General features: G+C 36.5%; 1 protein-coding gene across 2 annotated transcripts in view; it reads right to left on the bottom strand.

The window, feature by feature from the left end:
- The window catches only part of HHIP (hedgehog interacting protein), a 79,349-nt gene that overhangs the window by 62,514 nt on the left and 4,475 nt on the right, over positions 1–12,360 (bottom strand). For both annotated transcript variants that reach the window (XM_016206918.2, XM_016206919.2), the window contains exons 2-4: positions 10,371–10,566; positions 3,922–4,078; positions 2,873–3,074 (exon numbers count right to left, since the gene is read on the bottom strand). In XM_016206918.2, coding sequence (XP_016062404.1) covers positions 2,873–3,074; positions 3,922–4,078; positions 10,371–10,566 — 555 coding nt within the window. The remainder of the gene's footprint in view (positions 1–2,872; positions 3,075–3,921; positions 4,079–10,370; positions 10,567–12,360) is intronic.

Here is a 12,360-nt window from a genome sequence, read left to right as displayed (position 1 = left end):
TGTTAAAACAGCTTTATTTCCTCTCTTGGAATTTTAATATAGGAAGACTAGGAAAGAAGTGATATGCATAATAATTTATGAAAATTCCTATTTGCATTACTTATGCAAAACGACTGCTGACAAACACAGAATATTGCCATGAACACACTAACTATTCATATATCAAGAAGCTTGAAAAATTACTGTGAAGTAGCTGTGAAAATGTTTTCACTTCATAAGTCTCTGAAGGATGTACCATGAAAGTCAATGGTATGGTAGGATCACCTCATGAACACACTGGCACCTGCTCCATCATATTTAGATTTGCCTCTTCTAATGCTTCTAGCCTGTGACTTGTGACAGGAGTTCCATGGAGACTGAGCTAAAGGCCAGGTGTAGTCTAACCTCCTTGAGGTGATAAAGACATGGTCTCATGACTCACTATCCAGTATCCACTCAAATATCCATGGGATAGATTGGTATCTTACTGATGTCACAAGTGTCAGATATGAAGGGAATTAAAAATATTGCACTTTAAAATATGTCATATTATGTAACTCATTCTACGTACGTAGGAAAATGGATTTTGAAGTTTATTTTAAGCCCTGGAGGTAAAGGAGGTTCTGCAGAATTCCTGGGGGCCTGCAAAACATGCATACGGTGGAACCATGTCACTGCTGCAGCCTGGCTTGTGCAGTTTTATCCCATGATGCAATATCTCAACAGCAGAGAAAATAAACTTTCATTCAATATCCCAATGAATGGGCATAAATTTAAAAAGAGGGACTCTGAAGCAACTCCAATTAAAAGGAAGACAGTTAAAGTAGAAATAAGAACACCAGTTTTTGTTATTTTTTCTCACAACAAAATTTCCAAGTATTCTTAGCTCATTTCTTTCACCTACACTTTACGATATGCATCTTTTTAAGACTAACATTTTTACTAAAATAATACTTGAAAACTATATATTAATCTTGCAAATACTTGAAAACATTATATTTTAGGGCAAATTTATAATATTCATGTACACGGTGGATGCCTTTCACTCAGTAATGCTCCTTCTGTATATATAAGAATGACAAGTAGCGTTATTTAAAATGATAAAGAAGAAAAGGCTGGAGCCATCCTAAATGTCTCATAAAAAGGAAATGGACTTTTTGAGGAAAATTTCCAAATCTGGTAACATACTCATGAGATATTATTAAGTGAAGAAAGAAGGCTAAAAAGATATTTATTTGGTTTGATTTCAATTTTATTTTGAAGCTTTTTAGGATAAAAACTGCAAGAAAGCATATTCTTTTGTGTGTTTCCTCATTTATTAATATGTACTTGTATTACCTTCTTTCTCAAGAAAAGTTCCTTTAATTTTAATATAAAAACTGGAAGAAAGTATATCAAGATGTTAATAGTGATATTCTTTAATTGATGGGATTATAGGCGATGGTTTTTTACATACTTTCCCCCATTTTTTCTTTTCTAGGGAGGCTGTTTAGCTTGCACAGTAGGAAAAATACACCGCTGGTGAGTGATGCCCTTGTGGCTGCAGCTTCGTTCTTTGCTCACTAGGTACAGTGGTGGTGACTTATCAGAACACATTTCAGAATCTATTTATCGAACTCTGATGTGTAAAATGCTAATGCTTCATTTTAAGAGACTTTTGGTTATTTGCAGTGAATTCTAAAGAAAAATTTTATTGGGAGAAAGTTGAAACTACGGAGTTAACAGATTTTCCAAATGATCTGTCTTTGTGCCAAAGTCCTTTTTCTTAAGGACTGGAAGTACCATAAGGTACTTCTCCTTAGGCTGTATGTCTCGGTGACACTGCCACACATGAGGTTGAGGTGGGTGGTCCCAACAACATGGCATTCCCTATATTCTAATTGAGTCATTCCTGTTATTTTACATGGTAGGTACCAAGTACATAAATCTCAGGAATATATTTATATTTTTTTCTAACTTGTTTGTTCTGGTTTTGACATTCCTGCCTTTGAGAACAGCTCAACAACAAAGCAAGGGGTCTGTTTCTATATGAGTAGAAGAGTATAAATCCGCCTTAATGTTTTTCCCAGTTAAGAAATGAAAAAGATAACCAGCTCTTTCCCAATCATGTATAGCTACTTTGTTTCATTCTAAAATAGGCATGAGATGTTCTACTAGTCTCAGTTTAAGAATGCCACAATTTGCTTGACAGCTTAATACGGCTAATACTATACTGGCTACTCTTTTGTGAAACAAATTTGATGATTTTATTTACGTACCTACTAGACTACTTAACATAAACACTCAAATTGGAGAAGTGGGAATGAAGGCAAATATGTGCTAATATATTATAAAGATGGCTTATTATAAATAAAAATATTTGACTTACCTGTAAAAACATTGTACAAGGAAGTCACAATATAAGTAGCATCTTTTATGACAGGTTCAAAAACAGATGTGGTAAAGAATGATTTGCAATTGCCAAAATAACCGAAAGGCCTCTTTGCTTGTACTAGCAAATGCTGATATACAAGTCTACAATTGTAAGTATTATGCCTATTAAACATTTCAACAAATACTTTATAAAACCAAGAATGATTTTAAATGTGTAAATTACATAGTGAAAGCGTGTCAAAGTACCAATCTGTTTGCACTACTTAATAGTCACCAAGTAACATTAAAGGGGGCGAGGAATGGGGGACATCTGTAATAGTGTCAACAATAAAAATAAAGTTTAAAAAAGAATTTAATGTCATTGCCCCGATTCAGTTGCCATAGTTATTGTTCCCTTATGTTGTCTCCTTATTTTCTCTTTAAACATACTTTTATTATAGAGAAATACCTTCAGCAAGGATAAAACTAAAATAAAATTAACATAGCCACAGCAAAGATAAATAAAATTGAAAAAGCCAACCTTTATTCCACTTTGAACAAGTTTGTGAATGTCCAAATAAGGCTCCTTGAAAATGTCTCCTTCGGGGGTGAGTATCCGCACGTAGCCCTCCTTCTCCAGGATGAAGAGCCGGTGCGAGCCGTCCCCGCTGTGCAGGGCGCTGACCGGCTGGCGCAGCCCACTCACCACCTCCTGCACGCAGAAGCAGCTGTGCTTGTGCTTTCTGGACAAACGAAAGAAATCAGTAAGCTTTGCTTAAGCGAAGGAGGGAAGGGATGCAGTTAGCATCCTTTGCAAAACACCTTTCCTCCAGGAAGCAGTGGTTTGGATAATCCCGAAGGGCTGCAAACCCAATTCTTTGAAATTCTTTTCAACTGGGAAAAAGACACACCCAGTCTCCTATCAGAAAGTAAAAGAGAGAATCAAAACATGTATGAGAAATATCGGGGGGAACTCTTTGTCAAGTATATGATTGTCTAACCACTATGTTGTACTCCTGAGACTAATACAAAATAATACTGAATGTAAACAGTAATAGAAAAAAATTTAAAAAAATATTTTTTTTAAAGAACTACCACGCACACATCACCCAGCTTCAAAAAAAAAAAAAAAAAAAATTTTAAAAAAAGCTTCACAAGCTCATTATTTCATCTTTCAGTGACTATAATTAAAATTAGCTTCACTCACAATAATTAAACCTTATAGAAAGGTGCTCAGAGAGAAAGTTCTAAGATCTATTTATAAAACTCTGATTTGCTAATAGTAATTGTGCTTAATATTTCCACAGCACCATAACCCAACAACAACCACACATTTCAAGTTAAAACTAGACTCATAAAACTCACATGAATCACAGAGAAGCCAAGCTCATAACAGAAGATTAGTAGTCTAAGCATTAAGAGCATTTAAGCTAATATGACTTTAGAGAAGCAAACTACTAAAAAGAAAAAAAAAAGCATGTGGAGTATATAGCTGCTGGACATAAGCAAAGACAGATGATTCACTTTCCAAACCACAAGATGTGTCAGGTTTTCAATTTAAAAAGGTTAAAGAGCATTATCTTTATGAACCTGCTGATCTCCTCCACTTTGTCATATTCTTCCATCTGGTCCAAGTAGTTAGACGCTGGTCCTCTGATTTGTTTTCTTGGAAAGTCTGGAAAGCACAACCCACCATCTTTTCTTGCGTAATAAGAGCAAAACTCCTCAGCAGTAGTTTGAAGGAAACCTTTAAAAGAAGGTAAAAAGACTCATTAGAAATAGTGTCATGTAAAAACATCCTATTGAAAAGATAAAATACAGGAAAAGAATTTTTTAGAAACTATATGAATATTCTAGGAAGGTATATAAACAAAAATAAAAGAAAGGCAAACTTTTTTTTTTTTGCTTGGGATTTCTATTTTTTTAACTACAACTTGAGAAGTTTGGTAAAAGTGAAATTATGTTGTATTGAATATTTTAAAAGGATCATATGAAATACACATTACACAAACCCAACATTGATCTTGTTATTGCACTGATTTATTTCCAAGCTTCCCCAGTTATAAGTTGCTCCTGTGGACTTATCTGATCACTATTCAGCATTTTTTGCTCTAAGGTACTAATAACTTCCTAAGAATGAATTAGAATCAAGGAAGAGATAGACCATCAGGAGCCAGTTTGGGCCATTTCACAACTCTTACTGTATTGTCACTCACATATGATTATATGATTAAATAATAAATCTAATGACCATCACAAGGAAATTATACGCTATAATAAATGACTGATTCACTGAGCAGTGATCGGGCAATGAATTGATGCTGATAATAAAGCCACCATTGTCAAATATGTAGGCGCCTTTTCCTATACCTCACTCACAAGAGATGATTATTTTGTACGATAAAAATTATACTTAAAATATCTTTTCTATCTTCTCGAGTAGAATAGCTGACATACCACCCTTTGCTGGAAAAAAAAATTATAACAAGCCAAGGATGCAAAATAGGCATCCTAAAGAAATAATTCTTACATATTAACAATTTTTATGAAATAAAAACAGCTATATTTGAATAAGAAAAGGACTTTATGATAAAACATAATTTTGACATTCCTGTTACCATCTGAGTTGATGAGGTGTTGGTTTTGGGGGAGAGGGCATATCAATTAATGATTCACTTTCATTTTCTGATGATTTCTGCCATCAGAATAGTTTGTTGCTACCAGAGTTGACTTTATATGAAGTCCTAAATTCCTGCTTTTGGTCTCGTACCTTTAATTATGTTTAACATCTTGATTTTTACCTAACAAATCAGGTAATTGTGCCCCCATCAATACCGTGATTAAGGCACTTGGTAACTTAGTTGATGTTCAGAAGTTCTGTAACACATTTTAGTTTGCATGGATTTCTCAGAACAAGAATTTGGGGACGACCAAGTAAGGCTTATCAATGGAACATGTAAGACACTAAAAGTTAATTTCCCGTGAGCCTGACTTAGGTCCCCTCAAACCTCAAACTAATCTTGGGAACTGAGATTATGGTTAAAACTTGATGTAGATTTTTGACCTAACTTTTGGGTAAAATATATCACCCCTAAATTTCTGACACAGACTCTTCAAGGCCAGTATCTGATTAGGCTATTGAGAAACATCTTATCTTTGGGAACCAGGCAAGTAAGAGCAGATGTCCTTGGGAGTGTGTGTATGTGTGTATGTGTCGGTGGGTGGGGGTCGGGTGGGGGGGTGGACAGAAAAAGGAGGCAAGGCAGCTGGGAATGGTGCTCCATGGCGGGGGGAAGGGGACAAGGCAGCTGAGAGGAGGCTATCTCTCTCTGATGAAAGATCAGGGATTAGAAATTCAGGAGAGGAATGAATGCTGTAGCAACATTTACTCATCTGCAGCAATTCACTGTTTGCAAAAAGGTCACTTTCCCTCTTCAATCTTTAATGGCTAAGCATGCAGAGGAAAGCTGCCTCGTCGTGTTCAACACGTCCACTTGAGGGAAAAAGAAGAAAAACTGAGTTGCTAAGTCAAGCTTTTTGAACAGTTTTGGGCTAGATCTTGTTTTTGGAGATATATATATGTGTGTGTGTGTGTATATATATGTGTATATATGTATATGCATTATATGTAATATCTTTATATTAAATATAAAACATATATGTTTATATTGTATATGGATATAGATATAGATAAATATTTTTACCATTGAGCAAGAAGATCTCCATGCTTTCAGGAAGACTGTCAGACTATGGACATATTTACAACTGAACTTGTGAAGGAGAAATTTTATGTTAATATGATGTTTGCCTCCAGGGTCACAGAAAAATTTCAAAGCACACTTCAGAAGAAATTTCAATTTTGGTTTTCTTTAAAAAAAATCTGCATTCCAGCCTTACAGTCTACAAACCAACACCATCTTAAGGGGAAATGAAGGAACAATGCTGGTGGCTTTTTCCATTTTATAAGGAGTTATTAGCTGGGGACAAACATGAGGAAATGAAAAATCATTTTCAAATGGGACATCAGAAGATTAATGGTGCCGATTCATAAACTCAGTAGCTCCAGAGGTACCGCGCTCTTTCAGCAAATTAAAAACAAAACAAAAACAGAAGGTTCCCAACGAATTACTCCGAGGTTTTTACAGATTCTAGACACACTGAATCATCCAAGTGTGAAGGAGAAGCCTACTTGGAAGACTTTTACATAAAACTATGGGCCCTGGCTGGTTTGACTCGGTGGTTAGAGCATCAGCCTGGGGACCAAGGGATTACAAGTTCAATTCCCAGTCAATGGCACACAGGATTGGGGTGAATGCTCGGAGGCAACTGATCAATGTGTCTCTCTCACATAGATGTTTCTCTCTCTTTCCCCTCCTCCCTCCCTTCCACACTCTCTAAAAATCAACGGAAAAAATATCCTCTGGTGAGGATTAACCAAAAAGGGGGGAGGGGCATTTTTCCTATAATTATGATAGTTGAATTGAAACATCTAATACATTTTACATATATTAAGATTAATGGTGCCGATTCATAAACTCGTGCTGATTTTATGAATGGTGCTGACTCTAAACATTTTACATCTTCTAATACAATTAAAACATCTAATCATTTTACCTTAAATGATCTGGTTTTGTGGACATCAATTAATAAGATACATTTTTCTGAGAGGAGCTGAAAGGGATCTCGCTCGGGACATTGGGCTACTGGTTATTGCAGGGAAGATGAATTCCCCCAATTGGCACCCTTGTTCAGAAGGCTACGCTGAAGCACATCTCACTCAAAGCGAGTGTCTAGCTTACCTTGGATCATCATAATACGATCAAGTCTACTAATGATGGATGTTCACTGACTATTCCAACAGCTGCAATTTTTGTGTAAACTGCTGATAACTTATCAACTATATTAGACCTGGAACTATTCTCTCCTGGATCATGAACCCAGTCCTACTGCACCCTATAAAACACTGACATGTAAATAAATATCCCCTGTGGGGAATTCGAAGCTCTAGCTGTTCTTTCGGCATGTATGCTGGAGAAAAGTTATTTTTCCTCACTGCGTGGTTTTCATAATGATAAGGGAAAAATGAGGGGGGGGGCCCGCTGTCAGTAAGGAGTGCACTCCAGAGCGCTTTTCTAGTAGAGGTAGTAGATTTGATGTGTCCATCCATTCCCTCTGGTTTGTGTCCTGGGGACTAAGAAGGCACGTGGCTAAGATATCTGAGTGAGGGGTCAGGAGTGGCTATGGGCTAGAGCAGCTCAGTGCAATCACCTGGACCTCGGCCTCGTTAGCAATGGGGTTAAACCAATGGAGCTAACTGTGTACAGACATTTCACACTACAGTAACGTACAGATGATGTCCATAAAAATCCTTCTGAGGGCAATGAGCAGAAGCAAGGCTTTCCAGAGTGTGCTATGCCACCACTCAGGGAACAGCACAAGATCCGCTCTGCTCGTCAGAATTCAAGCAGAAGAGCCCTGTGCTTTCAGAGAGGAGCTCCTGTTTTGTTTTTATTTTTAATGTAATTTTGATATTTTTAGAAGTCTTAAGGATCTACCTCCCAAAGTAAATTCACAACTGGAGAATATTATGATTAATAAAACTCTAGTGCATCCTCAGTATAGTGATCTTTAATTTCACTTCTTTTCTCATTTTGGGGGGAAATAAGCAGACCATGCATATTTCTGAGTTAAAGTTTCTAGAAAGTAGCTATGTTTCAGGTGTCTGTGTGTTCCAGAGCGACCAGCGTGTTCTCAGCACCAGGAAGGTGAAGCACAGGGATGGATCATTTATATATTGATTCCTCTACGTATTGGGCGAGGGAGGAAGATGTGAAGATGTCTCTGGAATTCTTTTCAACCCCTCTCAGCACTTGTCTTAGCAAAATACACCCCTTAGGGTACTTTCCTCTGCACGTTTTTGATTTACAGAAAAATGAAGGTATTAGTAAGGATAGTCAGAATATGCTGACTAGTTTCTTATAAAAAAAAAAAGATCACAAAGTAGCTGTTTTTGTTTTTTACCATTTTGAACTTCAGAGAAAAATAAAACATCTCACTAAATAGATTTAAGAAGGTGAAAATATTACAAACTTGCTTTTTGAGCAGTTTCTGAAAAATCAGTGCTCTGGACTTCTGAAGAGCCTTCTGGGTTGAGGGCAGGGGCTGAGAGCAGGATCGCCATCTCAGTCATCCTACTTTAGAAAATGGTAACCCACGTGCCAAGAAACAGTCTGGCTAACAAGCTGATCAACGTTAATTCACACACTGAGTGCGTTATCACAGCTTACTTTGGGGACCTGTATTTGGAGCGATTACGGGCATTTGACGGACCCAGGGGAAGCCGCCTCTGCGAGCTGCTGCAGCCTGCTGGCCTGTCCCTGGGAAGCACCCTGGCTGCTCCCTCCGTCCACCCCTGGAGTGGAGCTTTCATCTGGTTATCTTTCAAGGCAGCCTGGGTGGCCACCAAAAGCACTTGACATCTTGATGCACTTCAGCAGTTTTACATATATACAAACTTTGTAGAAAAATAAATTTGTCATTCGTCACCACATCTGTTGATCTGGGGAGTGAGGTGCTTGCTGTTCTGGCTCCTGAGCTGTTTGCTGTGCTCTCTCTTACAGTGGGTATCGCTTTTTGTTGTTTGTTTTGGAAGCTAAAATAACTTCAGATACAGGAAGACCCCCACAGATGAGTTCCCAAGCCCAGCCTGGTTGTCTTGATCTCAAGTAGACAGAGGTAGATGAAAGTGCCAAGTGTTCATATCACTTTCAGCTGACAGTGTGGTAAAGGAGAACCTTCGAGACCTGAAATTTGCAGCAAGCCTTTATGAGACCTAATCTGTTATCACTTCTCGACAGACCATCTAGGCAACCGTGACCTATTCTACTTTGCTTTGGGGAATGTGATAAAGAGGAAGAAACAGCTGGCTTAAGAAAAGCCTTCGAAACATGGCTGTAGTTTATAAAGACAATAATAATATTTTCACGTTGAATGGGTTTAGATCCATGTTACGCTACCCCAAAGGAAGCAAGTAACCCTAGTCAAAATGTTTTCTTAGGTTATTGAGAGCTCTATAAAAAAAAAATGCAAAAAAAGGAAAGAAATCCGTACTTCTGTAGGTCAGAGAAAAAAGTGAGATGTGCATAGCAGTTAAAAAAAATTCTCTAAGTGCATCCCAGAGTTCTTAAAGCTTGTCTCTTCCTTCAATGCCATCAAGTTTTATAAACTGTTAGCTTCAGTAGACTTGTTTGTGTGTGACTTTGCAAACAGAATCTGTCTTGTTCAATTCTTTTCTACCTCTATGTTGATTCTTCCAACTAAACCAACAACTAAAGTTTACAAACTTTTGATGGTAAAATTAATTAATCCCCCAGAATCTATATGTTTATCAGGGTTCAAAACATGACAGTGACCAGGTATATCTGGAAGACTGTGAGCATAAGAACTTCTCTGTGCACCTATCACTGTCTCACTGCACAACTTCAGGGGAGGCATTTAAGGTCTCCTGAGGCTCAGGAGTCAAGTGGAGATGACTCTACCTTTCCTACCTATCTTCTAGAGGTTTGAGGAGCAAATTAGTTATTATATGTTAAAGTGCTTTGTAAGGCATTACTTTTTTGGGGATTTTGAGTTGTATTTTATTTAAGAGAATACCTTAAAAGTCAGTGGACAATCTGCATTTATGTGTCAGCTGTGTAGAAGAGGAGGCTGTCTTGATATTGACGTGGATGCGTAAAGAAGAGATCAACAAGAAATGTGTCCTGATAACCCAACGTGTGTCAAGATCACCAACTGTATTATCGGTTTAACAACAACAAAAAAGTAGACCATTTCAATAAAACCAACATACTCCTTGTGGACTGAAATGACAGTAATCCTTTTTAGCAGCAATAAAAGGTTACAAATTTGAAAAGGTTAAGTATGAGTAAAGAATAGATATTTTGAAAGAGGAGATACATTTTGCACTCTTGTATGCAAGCATTTAAGAACAGGTATCTTGGAAGGATATTCTGCAGCTGATTTAATGAATGCATTTTTACCTGGAATATGGCCTCGGCAAGTATAAAAGAACTCTTTGCAATAGTCTTTGCAGAGCAGGGGGAGTACCAGGTCTCTGTCCAAGGCTTCCCTCTCAGGTGAGTGGAACAGGCTCTGAGAATATGGAGAGCAAAGCGCACATTTGATTTCCTCCAGTAGCTTCCCACATTCGGTGGTGTTGTTGGTCACAGAAAATATCTGAAAGCCGTAAATCAGAAATAAGCTCCTTTTTAGTTAGGTGAAGTTTGGTTTAGTTACTTTTTTTTGTAATCACGTAAGTAGAAAAGTGTAATTTAGCCAACGCAGTTGTCTGAAAAGAATTGCCATGGGACAATAGAGAATGCCTTTATAAGGACACAACTATTCTCTTGTATGAGATGGGAGAGCCAAGGGTAGGGATGGACAGAAGTCTTCTTACTCTTGCAAATCAAAGTGGTTTATTTGTCTTTCAGGTGTAAGAAAAATTAAATGACAATTATACTTAGATCCTTTAACCCTTTATCACTTTACTCTGTCTCAGTGTACAGTGACTGATATTTAACCTTAAAATTCCAAATACCTTTATCCAACTATAGGGCATCCCCCAAAAATGTATACACTTTGAATGATTATAAAGTCAGTGTTTATTAACATACAGTTCATTTTCAAAATTTAAAAGAACCTACAGAAATGAGTGTGTATACATTTTTGGGGGGACACACTGTATATGTTAAGCATTTTTTTTTTTTTTTTTAATCATGGTTGATTTGTGTCTTAGGTAAAAATCTAGTTCACTCCTGAAATTTCTAATATGATATCCTCAAAGATGTTAACTTGAATTACATTTTTCTAATTTCAATTAATTTTCAATTTACAGATTACGTAGGCAAAGTTTTCTAAAGTGGGGAAAAATCTCTCCCTTTCATGTTCTATAAAAATAATACCTGAAGCTGAACCAAACAGGTTTAAGACTAATTTTTATTATTCATTATATCTTAGCCAGGAAAAACTTTCTAACTAGCTCCTCAGGTATGTTATGTGCATGAATAAACACGAGAGTCTAATAAAAGTGCTTTTGTATAGTATTTAGTAAGTCTTAATGGGAAAAGGCATGCTTTTACCTTTATTTATACAGTATTATGTCTTTTATTTCAATAAGATCAATTTGGGTGTCATTGATTCACTGAGGTTAGGTCTCAGAGCCTAGTGCTAACTTTAAAAAGTGATTTCAGGAGTCCCTCTAATAAATATAGAGGAACAGTATCAGCACAATATTGAGACATGAAATGTAGTGCTGTCTAAATCAATAACTGATTTTTCATATTAAAAAAACCTTAATGAGATTGAATTTTATACCTTTTCCCAGTTTATGTAACTATACCTATACTTAATCATTTTTTTAGAACTGTGAACTGAAATTAATATTTTAATCTCTAGATCATTGTATAAAGCAAATATTTCATTCACAAATTGAGGTTCTAATTTGAGTACATTGTATGTCTTCTATTTTTTAAAAATAAAGATATTCTAGGTGATCATAAAATTTGGATCTGCAAGAGCAAAGCAACTAAAAAAATAGTTGAATACAAGCATGCTGAAATTTCAGCATGTGGTAATTAAAAATTCCATAGAAGTCACCCAGTTTCAGGAAAAAAAATATACAATGTGTTGTAACTATCTACAATATTCATAAGTCATTTTTAATCACAATTATATTTACATTTTAATTTTTATCAATTTATTTTAAATGACAATTGCTTAAATGGTTAAAGTTTTCTAACAGGAAACATACACCAGACACTTAGAATTTGCATTCCAAGAATGTTTTAAATTTCTTTTATTGTCCATACCCTGGCAGACCTCACCACATCTATTCAGTATTAATACTGTTCGACTTGGTTCTGTTTGTTTATCATAGAGCAGTCCTCTAAGAACGAAACAACTGCAGGATGCTGAAACCACCTCTTTTGCTGGCTGAAAAACTGCAATGTAATTACCTTTGGTTTTATGGAG

This window comes from Miniopterus natalensis, chromosome 4, assembly GCF_054644295.1.
Source record: "Miniopterus natalensis isolate mMinNat1 chromosome 4, mMinNat1.hap1, whole genome shotgun sequence".
Classification (NCBI taxonomy): domain Eukaryota; kingdom Metazoa; phylum Chordata; class Mammalia; order Chiroptera; family Miniopteridae; genus Miniopterus; species Miniopterus natalensis.
This window is presented reverse-complemented; position numbering and strand designations above follow the sequence as displayed.